At 38.8% G+C, this 17,459-nt stretch overlaps 1 protein-coding gene across 11 annotated transcripts; it reads right to left on the bottom strand.

The window, feature by feature from the left end:
* Positions 1–295: 295 nt before the first annotated feature.
* On the bottom strand, positions 296–16,490 carry LOC111020766 (Tetratricopeptide repeat (TPR)-like superfamily protein). Of its 11 annotated transcripts, none has more exons than XM_088124763.1 (10): positions 16,331–16,490; positions 16,089–16,183; positions 15,886–15,952; positions 13,260–15,724; positions 13,030–13,131; positions 5,977–6,035; positions 3,981–4,372; positions 2,887–2,934; positions 2,545–2,630; positions 296–736 (listed from the first exon to the last, which is right to left on the bottom strand). In XM_088124763.1, the coding sequence occupies exon 4, from the start codon at positions 15,584–15,586 to the stop codon at positions 13,343–13,345; it is 2,244 nt and encodes a 747-aa protein (XP_087980889.1). In that variant the 5' UTR covers positions 15,587–15,724; positions 15,886–15,952; positions 16,089–16,183; positions 16,331–16,490; the 3' UTR covers positions 296–736; positions 2,545–2,630; positions 2,887–2,934; positions 3,981–4,372; positions 5,977–6,035; positions 13,030–13,131; positions 13,260–13,342. The 11 variants fall into 11 exon arrangements, 10 of the variants coding, with proteins under 10 accessions (XP_087980889.1, XP_087980892.1, XP_022153220.1 ...); XM_088124766.1 differs by having other exon boundaries at positions 13,264–15,724; XR_015791242.1 differs by lacking the exon at positions 13,260–15,724.
* Between the last annotated feature and the right edge of the window lie 969 nt (positions 16,491–17,459).

The following is a 17,459-nucleotide window of genomic DNA, read 5'->3' as shown; positions in this document are numbered from 1 at the left end:
ATACAAGAACAAAGACAACAAAATTGCTATAGCTACTGGTCAAACAAACACAAAATCTTCCCAAATTTTTCAAATTTCAACGCTATTTTAACCACAGTTAAGACCAACGACTCTTCAACTCAATTTTTAGCCATGTTAGATTAGACCTATTTCTAAGTACCTACACTCTAAACTCGAATGTAGATCTAACACAAGTTAAAACTATTCAATCTCTATTACAATCTCCCGAAAGCTAATAAATAGTTTATTCAACATGGTGATCAAGTACATTAAACTTAAAAATGCAAAACAAGCATTAACCAAGTAGAAACAACTTTATAAACCAAAAAATCAGCATTCACGAGTACAGGTCCACAACCCTCTTAATGTATTTAGCTATTACTTTAACTCTATGACAAAGAAGAGGGAAGAAGAAAATACAAAACTCATTAATTAAATAATACAAAAATGACAATTTTATTAGCTCAATTTCTGTCTTCTTCGAGTCCTCAACAAAATGTAAGAATCTTCCCTTCTTTCTTGTTTTGTTCTCTTTAGGGATTGATGAAGAATTATAGAGGCAACCCTCATTTGAAGCTTTTATACCCCTCCTCAATTTTAGGGCAACCAAATTGATAAACGAGGTCCAACCCAAATTTCAGGTGATTCTTCGTTTTACTGCAGTTAAAATCTCGGGTAAACTGTTTTTGTCATTTTCTGCAATTTTAGCTCCCATGTTGGCTCCACATCATCGTTGCTGCCACAAAACATTCAAACTTATAACCTTTTCTTAATATTCAACAATAAACACACATTTGCAACTTTCATTTGAATGGTCACAATTAATGCCTAGACTCTTGAGATTGGAGCTAAAATATTTATTTTCTTGTCTACCCTTGGCATTTTTCTCCTAAGATAACTCTCTTATGAAGAGTTATCTCTCTCCCTATTGACACAAATGACAATTTTTGTTTGCTACAATTCCAGTGCCGATTACTAGGTAATTGCTGCTGATAAATAGCTCACAAGTTGGCAACTACAATGGTAAAGTAAAATTAGAAGAGAGAACACACCAAATTCGGAAGGTGGGATTTATTACATAGCCAAAGGTATACCGAGAGTTTTTTTTTTTAAATAAGAAACCGAGTCCGACTTACAAAGATAAGGAAATATTGTTAAAAGAAATAAATACAAAGACTCTAAAACATTTCAACTTGAACAAAAGACTAACCAATGGAAATAGAGGTTCATAGATTAGCCTAAATCCCACTCAAGGAATAATAATTCAAAATTACTCATATTGGGAACCTTATATCTAGCAGATCTCGTAAAACACCCAATATTGAAACAAATCATAGTGACCAATTTGTTCAAAGCCTCCAGTCAACAAACATTTTCATGAATTTGAACAACAAGGGCTTGATAAAGAAGAAAAGGCAGAATATAAGAAGAGGAAAAACCATTAAACCTGTAGCACAACTTGCCAAAGAAATAGAAAATGATACGGAACAATATCAGTTACTCATAGGAAAACATGCCCAAACACAAAATAATTATAATTTAAGGAGGATGAGGGTGCTTTGGGGAGAGGGGGAATTGGTGACTTGATAAACAAGGAGAAACATAAAGAGAGCATTATCCAATGCCCTCTGAATGAAAACACTAAAAATTTGAGGAGAAACAGAACACTATTTCATACTTAATTATCAAACTACAATAAAATCCAACTAAAAATAACTACAAATAAGGTGGTTATTGGAGAAGTTTGTACCTGTAATCTATAATAAGATGGTCAGTGAAATTAGTTTTACTCATATTGCAGGTAGGCTGTCAGATATAAGTAAGCATTATCATATTTATATTTCATTTGAATAAGCAGGCGTAATACTAAAATTGTTTTCAAAAACAATTGACATTATCACTGATTCACTACAAAAAAACACCACTATCACCTAACAAGAAGAGTTGATTTACTATGAGATCTCAATTCTGGAAAGTAAATAGTAATATGGAATCAAATTGAATTCAAACTACCAGAGAAATCAACTTAGCAAGCTTTTCAATCACCCAACATAAATAACTTTCAATGCAAATAGTCATGTCACGAGCAAAAATCTCAATATATACCAGCACTAACAGAGATTAATTAAACAAATGGAAGTAAAACACATAATTTTAATATCTAATCATGATGTCAATCCTCTCCTACTCATCTAATCTATGTGGAAATGCCACATTCGAACATGATCAATAGAACTTTTACTTCTATAATATAATAAATTGAAAAATACGGGTCCTGCAGTATTTATAAACCCACATGCCAACAAGCCAAATCTTGTTCACAATGTGGAACTCCATTGGAATTTTTAAATACAACCCTCCTTTTCTTTTTCTTTTTCTTTTTCTTTTTCTTTTTCTTTTTTTCTACCATCGACAATTACATAGGATAGTGGCAGGGTAAGAAAACACTTCCTCACACATTAAACTTTCACACACATTTCTTCTAACAATAATCTCACAAGGAACACTAGTTAAATTTTCAAAACAAGAATCTTATGTACTGACCTCGAATAAAGTCACAAGCTTAGTTTGCACAAGCTTGCTTCCTTTCTAATGTAGAGGCTTCTTGCTCCTCCCAATTCCTTTCTCCCCTATAACAAGATTTTAAGAAAATCAGTTAAAATCTCAAATCTTAGAGATATTTTAACAGAGAATTAAATAAATTTTTGCTGCCTCGACCAATCTAATGAATAATCCAACTATTGAAGAGCAAAATTTACTGGGCTACCCGTGCAAAGAGCAAAAATTCTTTGCAAAACAAACATGAAGATGTAAAATAGTCGGCAGCCTTACTATTGGAATGTAAAACGACCATCAACAAGAAAACACTAGAATTTAGCTCCTTACCTGCGATTTTAGGGACTGTTTCTCCAAATAGACCAATGACAACTCGCCCTGAGGTAACGAAATTTGGTTATGAAAGATCTTCATAGGAGTAGACGAGTAGTCATTTTTTTAATCAATATAGGTTTCTGGTTCAAAATATATAACAAAAGCAAATTTTAGCCATTTCAAGCCTGAAAGGTCTCCCGATGACCCAATGTTCATCTAGAAATGAAATTTTTCTAGGGATTGATCTTTGTAGGAGTCACCACTCTTCGAACCCAACTATTGCATTTGGCTTATACTATTTCATGGTTTCTATTCCAATTCCTCCATTATTACTAATATAGATTCCAGTTGATACTTCACTATAGAGGATGAATTATTGAGTTTGATAATGAAATGTCATTAACAAAAAAAGTGATTTGATTGCATCCAAATTCCCCAACATTAGTCTGAAATTGGCTGAACTTCATTACAAGAAGTAGATTATATAAACCAGAAAATCAGTACTAAATGATCAAATATAGTTTCGAAGAACAAAATCCTTATAAAAAGTATGAGACATTATAAAATTGATTCTCAAAATTGAAAAAAAAAAAAATCTATTTTCAATATCTTGAATGGATATTTGCTAGATTGAAAGCCTCTTTACTACTCAAAGTTCAGATCAGTACATGAAAACACATTCTCATTACCCAATACTATAAATGCAGAGAGACTTAACCTAAAGAGATGTTATCAGTGTCCTTCATAATAAATATAAACTAATAAATTAAAGAGATTGATCACTAGTCCTTCCAAAGTTTAAAACCAAATTTTCTCTTCCGAAACCATAAAATAGACCATGCAAACTAAACCATTCTAAGCAAATAGTCTAATGCTCTGCATTTATTTTTATGGGCTCACAAATACTTTTTAGTTTGCTAAATTTTATCCATTGACAATCGAAGCCAGGTTTTCGCAGTACAGAATGGAGGTGTGCAATTGATACTTTTTCCCAAGTCTAAATGGCGAAAAAAAGAGTAACAAAACATATTTCATAGTAAAGCATATGAAAAGTAATTAGTCACAAAACTAAAACGGGGGATTGAAATTGAAGAAAATACTAAAACTACCTGAAGGAGCAGCACTCCAAAATAACCCATCACCACACTCAAGAGCCGAAATAGTTCGAAATGCAGATCATAAGGGCTCAAGCTCGCAGATCTGACACAATAGAGGGTGGGTGTTACAGATCTAAAACCATTTGTTGCCTACGGGTGGCGCTGGAGGTTGGGTCACCAACATTCAGACTTGCCGTTCAGATCCACCGCCATATGAGTCACTCTATAGTTCAAATCCACTACTGCTCAGCATCGTGGGTCACTGTCGTTCGCACTGCCGGAGGTCGCCCTGCTGCTGCTTCACGTCATAGGGTCAAGAGTAATCATCGTTCGTGCCGCAGTCCCTGTCATTCGTTTGATGAAGGAGAGGCTGCAAATTGTGGGTTGGTCTTTGGTGAGGGAGGCTGAATAGTAAGAGAGACGAGTGTGAAAAAGTTGGGTTAAAAATTAAAATGGTGAAATAATAAAAGACTTCCAATGTCGGTTTTGGACCATCCTTGAAAGCAAATTTTTTATCTTCAAATTTTGGAGGGTTTTTTTCACTGTCCCTCATTGTTTCCTCCGTGTTTTTATTTTTGACGGTCATTAACTGCCAGATTTATTGTAGTGTTTCATTGAGAAACATGAAAAATATACAAGGCGCGAGAAAGTATATGGAGAAAGTAGAAGGAACCTGTAATTAATAAGGCTAAAAATGTAGGTTGAGAAAGTGGGAAGTATATGAATAAAAAACCTATTAACTTAAACTTTTGGGTTTAATGATAAGTTAACATGCATTGTATCAGCATTGTATCAGCGTAAGAGGTCCTATGTTCAAATCACGTATCAATGTCATGTTCTCTCTCATTGATATTAACCATATTAATGGTTACTTGTTGAGTATTAAGTTAATATTAAGCCTACAAGTGAAGGAAAGGGTGAAGAACAACAGGTTCAGTCTTTAATTGTTGGGATTCAACCACTAATTCTTGGAGAATTGAAACAAGGCGTTTGCTGAATGATGAGGAAATTGAAGCCTTTTCGGAGTTGTTGCCCTCTCTCAGTCACATCTCCCTGAACTCTAATGAGGATCAACGAAGGTGGGTGATTGGTCCTTCCGGCTTATTCATGGTTAATTCTTTATGCACAGCATTTCAATCTGCTTCAAGCTTTTCACAGGATCAGGATGTATTCAAAACCATCTGGAAATCTAAAAGCCCTAAAAAGGTCAGCATTCTTACTTGGATTTTGATTCCAGGAAAGGTGAATACAGCCAACATTCTCCAAAGGAAGAATCCTAGCATGTTCTTGTCTCCTTCCATGTGCATATTCTGTAAGAATAGTGATGAGCAGCAGCCTCATCTATTTTTCCATTTCACTTTCTCCAAGCTTTGTTGGGAGTTTCTTTTCCAGCCATTCTCGTTACAGGAGGTGTTTGATCAAGCTATCCCAAATAACGTCATTCAGCTCCTAAGTGTGTCGGGTTTAAACCTTAAAGCTCAGCTTCTATGGGTAAACGTGTCAAAGCCTTATTTTTTTTAAATTTGGCTTGAGCGGAATCAACGAATATTTGAAGAGAAAAGGAAGTCTCCGGAAGAATGCTTCCGCATTGCAAAGATGAAAGCTTCACATTGGTGTTCTTCTCTAGATGCCTCTTTCTCTAATTATTCTCCTAGTATGATATGTTGTAATTGGGAGAGCTTTATATCTCCCTTCTAAGTTTGTTTTTTGTTGTCTTTGGGACTCTTATATTTTTGTTTTTGTCTTTATTATTCTCTTCTTCACTCCTATGGGAGTTTGTATCTTTGAACAATTTTGTTCCTTTTCATTTCTATAATGAAAAGTTTGTATCTTGTTTAAAAAAAATATGAATTAAAGATTAAGTTTCTCATAACCTATCAGAATCGGCTTAAGCTCTTGAGTTCAATGATAATTTAATATAAAATATGACCCATGAATAAGGAGTACGAGTATTCTACTATCTCCTAAACGAGATCAGCATAATCAAGAAGAAGGTTACATGTTCTACCTAACCCTAGTGGCTGCCATCTCACTCTAGGTTCCTTTCCCATAAATGTGCCACCATCCCTGGTATACAAAAAGGGACAAAAAATATATATGAGAATACTAGAGAACGTGGAATGGGCAACCATTTAGACGAAAGAAAATTCTTCCCCACATTGAGTTCCAGAATATAAAGAACAAGGATTACTTCTCAATGAAACTCCCAAATGGTTAATAGACTAAGGGTTCATTACACAAGACAATCTAGCAAACTGCTCCTCCATCTCCTCCCTCCTAAACTTGATACCGGCTATAATCAATTATACCACGTACAATTTCAAACCAAAGATTAATTCAAGTATTTAAAGCATCCTGCTAAGGTTTATCAGATATCTCCCAGTTATCCTCACTGAACAATCTGCTTCAACTGGTCTCCATTTCCTGTTACAATGGATGTTAAGAAAAAAGTCATGTTCTCTCCCAACACCTTCCCTCTCTCCCGTCACCCCTCCGAAACCCTTAACCAATGTCACCCTTAGACACCTTTCTCCGGTTCCGACATGACCGGACATCCTCCCTCAACCATGAGATCTGCCACCATTGAAAAGAAGAGATTTTCTTTATCTGTTGACCAACGCTTCAGGGGCTCCCGTGCAAAACTCACCGAATCCTCCAGAGACAAAACTTTCTCCATCTCTGTACACCGGTCCTCCCTCCCCTGGCTTTGCAACTGTTTCACTTCACTTTTACATGTTCCTATCAACCAAAAATTCTTTAGAGAGAGCAGGGTTGATGAACAAACCCTTTGGGTCGAGAAAACTACCAACAGAAAGGGCACTTTGGCAGAAATAGCTAAGCTGGATAACAATGGAAGTATCAACAAGCTATTTATTCCAGTTGGTGAAGAAAGAAAGGGATGGCTATCCTTTTATAATCTCATTAAAGACTTCCCAGCTAAATCTTCTCACCCCATTATTGCACCTCAACAACCACCACAGAAACCCTATCTATCGGTTGCTCTCCCCAAATCATCTAACTCGCCTACCTTTTGTGAGATCATAAAGAAAGGCTCCAACCCAGCAGGGTCACAAAAGAACCCGACAAAGAGAGCCCCCCCCCCCCCCCCCCCCCCTTCACAGTTACCCACATGCCAACACCAATCTACATACCTCCATCATCGTCTATAGGCAACACTTCCACGATGACTAGTCTAGAATTATGAGGGCCCTCCAAATACACGTTAGCCACTTCTGCACAGTTAATCCATTCGCTGCTGATAGAGCTCTCCTAAAGTGCGAGGATAAGGAACAAGCTAGAGTACTGGCAGCTATAAAGGATTGGTATAAAGTTGGGTCCTCCATGCTCAGATTTGCCCCTTGGAATAGTGAAGCCTCAAATTCTTTTCCAGTAGTACCATCCTATGGAGGTTGGATCAAAATTAGGAATCTTCCTTTGGACAGATGGGATGATGACACGTTCCATTTTATTGGGGATTCCTGCGGGGGTTTCATTGAAATCGCTAAGAAGACCCTCTCTCGATTAGACCTTTATGAAGCCACTATTAAACACGGGTTTTATTCCGGCGACAATACCCATTCCATCGGCTTCTCACGGACATACAACCGTTCAGATAGACCCATTTTTTGCTCCAGAAAACTTCATTGGATATTCAGCCGGAATCCATGGAAGCTTGATGTCCACGCGCCGGGAAACACCGATGGTAGAGATTGGTGATGGGATCCTCGGACCGTACCCTCGAGCTGCACAAACTGACAAGATTGGAAGCCGTGAAACAGAGAACTGCACCATTGAGACAGATCTGAATTGCTCTGTCTCTGAAACTGACCACATATCTGGCCTGCTGGAACTGGAAGTGTTTCAGGCTGCACAGAAAGACACTGCAGCCATAGAGAAGAGTGCCAATCACCAAAAAGGAAAAAGTGTAATAAATGAACCTTTTCTACCTTTTCCTTTTTCAGAAAACAATGAACCCCCACCCTCTGACCCACCCCTTTTAACCACTGATTCTACTCTGCCACAGTCCTTTCGCATCATCTTTTCCATCTGATACTCTCAAACCCATCCAAATTGCATCAAAAAAGACCTTCCTCGTTCCTGGCACCAAATTGACCACAAATCCTCTTCCATCTGAGGTTGATTCTGAAAACTTTCTCTCCAGCCCCTACCCTTCCTCACTAGCATCCCTCCCACCTCCTACTCCACCCGCCTCTCCTTCTCCTGCCCCTCTTTTCGCGCCAGAAACATTGCCCAACCTATTCCCGAACCCTCTTGCCATTCAAGTTGTGGATGCCCCTCCTATTACCCCTTTCCCCCTCATTGACTGTACGCAACACCCCTCGGCTTATCTACAAGTCGTAGTCCCTTGGCTCAACACTATTGGTCTTGGTATCCTCCCTCTCCCTACAAAGACCACAAAAAAGACCCAGGAACAGAAGAAAGAAGTTAAACTCGTTCGTGAATTAGCTGGTCTTTACTCATCCATCAACTATGATGGCCCCTCATCTTCGCACACAAGGAAAGGGTCTTTGGTTATCTCATGAATGTTATCTCCTGGAACGTGAGGGGTATAGGCTCTAAAGAAAAAAGAGCCCATGTTAAAAGTGTCATTCAGAAGCATCACCCAACCATAGTGATCCTTCAGGAGACAAAAGTCGCGGGAGTGGACCGTTTTTTCATCAAAACTCTCTGGAGCTCGAGGAACATTGCTTGGGCCATCCAAAATTCCATTGGCGCTTCTGGTGGCATCATCATCCTCTGGAATGACCCGGCCATTAAAGTCAATGACATAAAAATAGGTGCTTTCTCTCTCACCCTCCATATCACCCTTGTTGATGGCTTCCATTTTTGGCTAACAGGAATTTATGGCCCCCCAAGAACGAGAGATAGAGGCCTTTTCTGGGATGAATTAGCCAATCTCACCTTTCTCTGTGCTGAAAGATGGCTGCTGGGAGGTGACTTCAACGTCACAAGATGGGTTCATGAAAAATCTTCACATCGCCGCCCCACCCGTAGTATGAGATTATTCAACAACTTCATTGACACAGCCAACCTAAGGGACCTCCCTCTCACCAATGGTTTGTATACATGGTCTAATTTCCGAGAATCTCCCCATCTCTCATTATTGGACAGGTACCTATGCTCTGACTTGGTCCTTTCTAATTTTCCTAACGCTATGGTTAAGAGATTGAATAGGGAAACATCATATCACTTCCCTATCCAACTTGCACTTGGTGCCATCCGTTGGGGCCCTACACCCTCTCGATTCGATAATGAGTGGCTGCAGCAAGCAACTTTCCAGCCCCTGATTGAAGGCTGGTGGAACAACAATCCTCTTCATGGATGGCCAGGTCATGGATTCATCCAAAAACTCAAAGCCCTCAAAGTTGTGATAAAAGATTGGAAAGCAAACTTCATTGACAGTTCTTATCGACACAAGGAACAGCTACTGACAGAATTAAACATCCTAGACTCCCTTGAAGAGGAAGGTTCCATCCAAACAGTGCAAATGGCTCAAAGCATCTCACTAAAAGATCAGCTACATTCTTTAGCCATAGCAGAAGAAGCTCATTGGAGACAGAGATGCAAATTGAAATGGCTTAAAGAGGGAGACCTGAACACTGGATTCTTCCACAGAGTTGTTGCTGCCAGACGTAGAAAAAGCTCCATTATTGAGCTGCTATCCAGGGATGGTAAGAGTTTGGTTAATGATACAGAGATAGAAGCAGAGTTCCTCTCCTTTTATAAAAACCTATTTTCCAAAAAAGATGGCACCAGATTTCTACCTCACCCTATCAATTGGGACCCCATCTCACAGCAACAGTCAACCCTCCTTGAAGCCCCCTTTCTTGAGACAGAGGTTTGGCAAGCTGTTAAGGATCTTGGTACAAACAAAACCCCTGGACCTGATGGCTTCACAGCTGAATTCTATAAAAAATTTTGGAACATCCTCAAAACCGATATCATGAGAGTGTTCCAAGATTTTTTCAAGAATGGGATCATAAATGCTAGCCTTAACGAGACCTATATCTGCCTTATACCTAAGAAGATTGACGCAAGAACAGTCAGTGACTATCGGCCAATTAGTCTGATATCGTGTATGTATAAGATCATAGCTAGAGTCCTCTCGGAGAGGCTTAAGAGGGTCCTTCCACATACAATCTCAGCTACACAATCGGCTTTTGTGGCTAACAGACAGATTTTGGATGCCTCTCTGATTGCAAATGAGATCATTGACACATGGAATAGGAAAAAGAAAAAAGGGGTAGTCATCAAGCTTGATATTGAGAAAGCTTTCGATAAAGTTGATTGGGACTATCTAGACGGTATTCTCTCAGCTAAGGGCTTTGGCACAACATGGAGGAAATGGATTAGAGGCTGCATCTCATCGGCCAATTACTCTATCATCATAAACGGGCGTCCCAAAGGAAAAATTAGGGCTTCTAGGGGTCTTAGACAAGGTGATCCCCTCTCCCCGTTTTTATTTATTCTTGTGGTTGACTGTTTTAGTAGGCTCCTAACACAAGCTGCTGATTTTGACGCGATTGAGGGCTTTGCTGTTGGTAATCCTCCCACTCACCTACAATTTGCGGATGATACCCTCCTCTTCTCATCTTCGAAAGACAGTAAACTCCAGAATTTATTCAACTTTATAAAGGTTTTTGAAGAGGCATCAGGTTTAAACTCCAACCTACAGAAAACAGAGATGATGGGCATTAACTTGGAAGACAATGTCTTAGAATCATTGGCCGTCAGATTTGACTGCAGAAAGGGTTCTTGGCCCAACACATACCTCGGCCTTCCTCTAAATGGTAACCCTCGATCCCCCTCCTTTTGGGACCCTATCATGGAGAAAATCAAAAAAAGGCTTTCCTCTTGGGAGCATAATCATATATCCAAAGGAGGCAGACTCACCCTTATCAATGCCACACTCTCCAATCTCCCCATATACTTCCTCTCTTTATTCTCCATACCAACCAAGGTTGCCAACGAACTTGATAAAATTGTGAGGAACTTTCTGTGGAAGGGGTCTATGGACAAGAAGGGACAAAACCTGGTTAGATGGGATACTGTGCAGAAACCTATTGATTTTGGAGGTCTGGGAATCACTAGCATCAAAGCCAAAAATACAGCTCTATTAGCAAAGTGGAATTGGAGGTTCATAACAGAGGAATCGTCTCTTTGGAGACGAGTGATTCAAGCCAAATACTCCATAGTTGACTATCACAGTCCCCTCCGTACTCTCCCTGCTGCCAGAGGTCCATGGAGAGCCATTTCCAAGCTAAATTCTCTGATTTTGGACAGAATATCCTACCGCTTGGGAGAGGGCTCCCTCCCCTTGTTTTGGAAAGACACTTGGATCAACGATGAACCTTTGTGTCGCACTTACCCTCTCCTTTTCGCTTTGCATACCAGGAAACTTGGTCTTGTGAGGGATTTCTGGTCTACTGAAACAAATTCATGGGATCTTAATTTCCATAGAAACCTAAAGGATGTTGAGATTATTGAACTGGTAGCTCTCCTACACTGTCTTTCTTCACAGAGGCCTTCTCTAAATAGGGACTCTGACGCCTGGAGGTTGGATCCCCTTGGATCATTCACTACCAGTTCTCTCCTCAATGATCTCCAAAGAAACAACACTTCGTCTCCTCCAACAGATTTGTACAAAGCTATATGGAAGGATTCCTACCCAAAGAAGATTAAATTTTTCCTTTGGGAAACCAGCCTACAAGCTCTAAATACGCATGACAAACTACAGCGTAGGATGCCCTATATGGCCTTATCTCCTCATTGGTGTCCTCTTTGCAAGCTACAAAGCGAATCCATTGGGCATACTCTCCTTACATGCCCCTTCTCTACTGCCCTTTGGAACAGAATTTTATCCATCTTTGATTGGTCGGTTGCCCTCCCGACAGATATGTCTCAATTGCTCGCATTAACTCTTGTTGGACATCCCTTCAAAAAACGAAAAGCTAGCCTTTGGAGCCACTTCATACGGGCCCTTCTGTGGACTATTTGGACTGAAAGGAACCATCGAATTTTCCAAGCTATGGAGTGCACTTTACATGCCACTTTTGAATCCATTGTTTTTTTGGTCATTACTTGGTGTAAATGCTCCCCTCTCTTTCACTCCTATAGCTTTGCCTCCATGTTAGCTAATTGGAGAGCCTTTTTGTAACCCGCCTGTGGGTCTTCCTTCATTTTGTACTCTTCTCTCGCCTCTCTTTTTCATTTTATCAATGAAATCGTTTCAGTTACCAAAAAAAACAAACAAAAAAAAAGTTATCCTCACTGAACAATAATGTATCATCCAAAAACTAGGGTGCAAAATGAGACAAAAGAGAGGAAAAAACCCGATGAAACTAGTTAAATTGTGGCAGTTCAATGAGCTTGAGCATTATTTGTTGGATAGATTTTATCATAATAAATATATTCGGTTTTGATCTGGGCAGTACATTCACCTTTTTTTTTCTTATACTAAGAGGTCAATTTTGGATGTGAGTTTTGGCCGAAAATTGAGCTGAACCAACTCACTTACACCCCCCTACAGAGTGGTTACGGGTGTTAAATGTTAATAGAGCATTGAAACAACCAGGAGTGGGCTAATTAACTATTGGTAGAAATAAGGTGTGTCAAACTCTAACACCAACCAATACCGGTTGGCAAAAGAAAATAAATCCAAAGGGAGGAAGAATTCAAAAAAGTTGTAGAGAGTTTTGATTTCTGAGATCAACTTAATAAGAAAGAGCATGAAATTATCTTAGATCAGAAAGTCATGACAATAAAGAAAAGAAGTCCCTTTAAGTTGGGAGGAACAATAAGATTTTTAACCAGAAGGGAAAATCCGTAGATTATTTTTATTTCATAGAAACTTGTCTCTCCTTCAATAATTATAGTGTTGATACTCTTCGTGCTACTCGAAAGAGTTTTTTATTATCTACATTGGCCCGTGGTTTGGCTTTCATGATTTTGTTTCTTTAATTTCATATCATCTATAGAAACATTTCTAAAAAAAATTTTTACAAAAAAAGCCTAGTTAAAAGTAAGGAGGATTCATTACCTATGATGATTAGAATTTTGGTTCACTGTAGTCATAATCAAGGGGTGAAAGCCATCCAAGTAGAAGTATTAGCGTCTAGGCTCAGATCTGATGTGAAGTATCCTGCATGAATCATTAATTTGGTGTTTAAAAGTTGATCAGAGCAATTTACAAACATATTTAGTATCAGCGAGAAAATGGCACCCTCATATTAAGCTACTAGAAAACATAGTAAACAGAACTGAACTGACCTACCAATTGATGGATGAATAAAGTGGTAAACAAAAGGAACATTTGTGATATAATATTGCTGAAATGCATGTGGTTGCAAGCACTAAAATCTATCATCAGGCACCAATCCTCTTTGCAGCATTTCATCATGGAAACGAAATGCATCCTTCATATTGTCTTGGCTGACATGACCATTTATCAGAGAAGAAAAAGTGGCTCTGTCAGGATTTATACCATTCTCGATCATTTTCCTTAACACCTGCTCAGCTTCTTTCATTCTTCCTTGTGCGCAGAATCCATTCAAAATTTCATTATATGTAATAACATCTAGTTGGATCCCTTGTTTTTCCATCTCATTCACCAAAACAAGAGCTTTTTCTACATTCCCTTCTTTTACATATCCATCAATAAGGGTATTATATGAGATGCTATCAGGAGTTATTCCATTTGATATCATTTTGCTCAAGCATGCATACGCCTTTGACATATCACCAGACCGGCAGTGGCCCTTAATTAAAGTATTGCAAGTGATGAGATTGAGTTTAATACCCTGTTCAACCATCTGTTCGCACAAACGCAATGCCTCAGATAAATGACCAGAATTACAGAAACCATTAATTACAATTCCATAGGAAATGTGGTTAGGAAGAATATCTTTCCTGGTCATATCATCCCACAGCTCCTTAGCTCTCTCCACTTCACCTACTTTGCAAAAGCCATCAATCAATGTGTTGTACGTCACAATGTCTGGCTTGAGGTTCGTATGAATCATCGTTCCAAACAAATTCAGCGCTTTATCCATATTGCCATCCTTGCAATATCCATTTATGAGTGTGGTGAAAGTATAAAAGTCTGGAAACACACCCCTCTCGACCATTTCATTAAACAGCATCTCTGCGTCAACATACATCTTTTTCTTGCATAACCCATTCAAAATAGTATTGTACGCAACCACATCCATAACACAGCCCTGAGCAAGCATCTCGTCCCGCATTTTCAGAGCATCTGAAATAGCACCATTTCGACAAAACCCATCTATAAGTATAGTATAAATTACATTATCAGGCACTAGGCCAACACTTTTCATATCTCTAAAACACAGACAAGCCCGATCAAGATGCCCATTCCTTGAAAGCACACCAATCATAGAACTAAAGCTAATTAGATCATGACGCACGCCATGACGTGACATTTCGTCAAAGATCTCTCGAGCTTCTAAAATATCATCTCTTCGACAACTCTCAACAAGCAAAGTGTTGTATGTAGTAGTATCAGGCCTTAACCCAAGTTGCAACATCTCATTCAAAACGTGCTTTGCGCTGCTGTACTTACCCGTCTTGCACAGGCCATTTATGATAGCATTATAAGTTAGAATGCCTGGTTCCATACCCTTACTAGAGACTAAATTCAACAGCTCAAATGCTTCTTCAACAAGTCCTTCACGACAGTAAGCACTAATTAGAGTATTATACGTCACAATGTCCGGGAAAACTCCTTTCTTTTCCATATCTGATAAGAACAAATTCACATTCTCAATTTTTCGATCTTTACATAAAGCATTGACCATTATATTCAATGTATAAGCATTCAACTTAATACCCCCTCTCACAACTTCCCCATATATTTCCCAAGCTAAATCGACCCACCCAATCTTCACAAGACCACCAAGGAGACTATTACAAGCATTTATGGAAACAGAAACACCTTTGCTCCTCAATATTCGAAATGCTTCGGATCCTTCTCTTAACTTTCTAGCTTGCACATAAGTCCTTACCAACAAATCGAAAACCAAAGGAATCGACCCGAAGCTATTACACGTCGAAACTAAAGATTCAACGACCTCAACCCGTGAGACGCCGCTCTTCCTCACCATCCTAAGAATCAAAGCTTGGGCTTCGGAAAGCCTCCCACCGCGCACTAAAAAATGAATCATAACACTCAAAGAAAGTGACGAGTGCTTGAAATTCGGGCAGTTAGAAGAAACTAAACCGATAAATCGTATGCCCAACTGTACATTTTCACGACACGAAAAAAGAACCTCAACTAACTGCGAAGCGTTGAGGTGGAACAAGGAAGTGGACAAAGAACTTACGTTATTCTGCTTCAATCCAAATAGAATCTTTTCAACTAGGAACGAATTCGAGGAAGAGACAGGTTGATGATCAGAAGGTCCCGGATCAGTATGAAGTTTTGATAGCGAAAAGATAGAGTGAAGTCTGAGAGAATTGAAATAAGCACGAACTCGAAGTAAAGGTTCTACATCTGTAAATGTTAATGCGAGGGTTCTAGCTCTGAAAGTGAAATTTAGGTGAGGAAGTCGATTAGCTGCCATTTGAGTGCAGCTCATAGCATGGAAAATGGTTCAGAAACTGTGCTGCCAGAGAAACGAGAAGTGACTCCAGGGGTTGGGCAATCAACTGTTCGATTTGTCAAGGTTTAACATTGTTTATGCAACAAACTGAGTCAAGTTCCAACTCAGTATCTCCTGCGCATCAAAAAAATCAAATCCACCAACAGTCAAACAGACCACCCAATCAAGTAAAACGCAGAACAGTATGAACGCTAGCAAAATTGGAAACAAGAAATTAGATCAGCAGAACAATGTAATCAACTATAACAGATGACACAAAACGCATTAGCACAAACCGATAGCGAGTGTAGTCTCCATGACGGAACCCGTGCTGCATCTGGGCAGATGTCAAGAGCTGCAATACTTCGAAAATAAATAAAAACAACAGATAAGGCAGCATCAACATCAAGTAACCAGTCCAACATGATGAATTTACAGTCGGAAAACCTCATTTTTCAAGATTAACGAAGGAAACAACAGCCAATTGACAAGGGCATACCGTTAATGGAAAATCTAGGATTATCAAGGTCAGGAACATTAGAGTTCCCTATCGAGTTCCATGGACGCCATTTGGCTCTACTACGTAATCGAGGTCTTCAAAAACAAAGAAATTACACAACAAATCGTTACACGGTAGCAAAAGGATGAATGGATATCCATGGATTCCGATTCCAATGCTGGAACAGAACTAGGGATCGGAATCTGAGATGCATTGGCGGGGAAATTAGGAGACTTAATTACCCAACTGAGGTCGCTGCAATTGCCCCGATAATCTCTGGGAAGTGGCGACGGCTGCTCTGTATCCTTGAATTGCGTCTATGAATCGCACTGTTTGGTAACTTGACGGGATGTTTCGTTTGCTTCGCTGTTTTGCCATGTTTAGTTTGTTGAGTCTGATTTAGTTGGTGCTTACTACTAGTTTGTTAAGTTTGTGTTTTATATTGATTTTATTTTATTTTGTATTTGGTTGAGTTTTAATTTTCTTTTTAAAAAATATAATTTATAAACTGATTATTTAGTTAAAATAAATTTAAGTTACGTTTTAATCTATATCTATAGTGTATAACTTTGTGTTCTATTTTTACCCTCTCATTTTAACTCTTTTCATTATTCTTTTGATGGTAATTGCGTAATTTAAATACAAATTTTTTCTCTCTCCATTTCTCTCTTCTCTCCCTCGCGATCCCACCCCTCTAAATTCTCCTCTTCCTTCATTTATGCCATAATACCTTTTAGTGTTTCATCTTCCTATTTCAATTTTGCCATATAGTATAAATCAATACTATAATTAGAAGATCATTAATGCTTCATTATCTTTATTCCATTTAACTTCTAAAAACTCTTTCATCTTCTTCATCTTTTCAAGAGATATATATATACATAGTGGGTGAGATAAATACAAAATGCAAAAGGGAGAGCACTAAAAAACTTGAGAGAAAGTGAGATTTTCGTTCTCACCATACTTAACCAAAGGGCATAGTAGAAGTCGTTACAGGGAAGACAGAGGGCATAACAGTTGTAGTCAAGGTCGCAAAATGTTGTTGCTTTAAACTTGTATTCTAGGGGTGCGATCGAGAGAGAGAGAACGGTAGTGGCGAGCCAGAAGGAGAAAGCTATTGAGACAGTAGCGGTACTGGATAGAAGAAGACGACATATAGTGAAAGGCGATACACGCGTGAAGGGAGAGGAAAGAAAAATAGGTTTCTATAATTTGTGCATTTATGTTTAGAAATACAAAATCCTTGTAGTCGGGCTTTGTTATTAGCTGAAGTTTATGGTTGAGCTACATATGACAATATTGGGTCGGTATAGGTAAAAATAGGTGAGAACTATAGTAGGTAATTATTAAGTAACTTTCCCACTTCTAATT

Source organism: Momordica charantia (assembly GCF_013281855.1).
Source record: "Momordica charantia cultivar OHB3-1 chromosome 6 unlocalized genomic scaffold, Mcharantia_2.0 BLBB01000006.1, whole genome shotgun sequence".
Lineage (NCBI taxonomy): Eukaryota > Viridiplantae > Streptophyta > Magnoliopsida > Cucurbitales > Cucurbitaceae > Momordica > Momordica charantia.
This window is presented reverse-complemented; position numbering and strand designations above follow the sequence as displayed.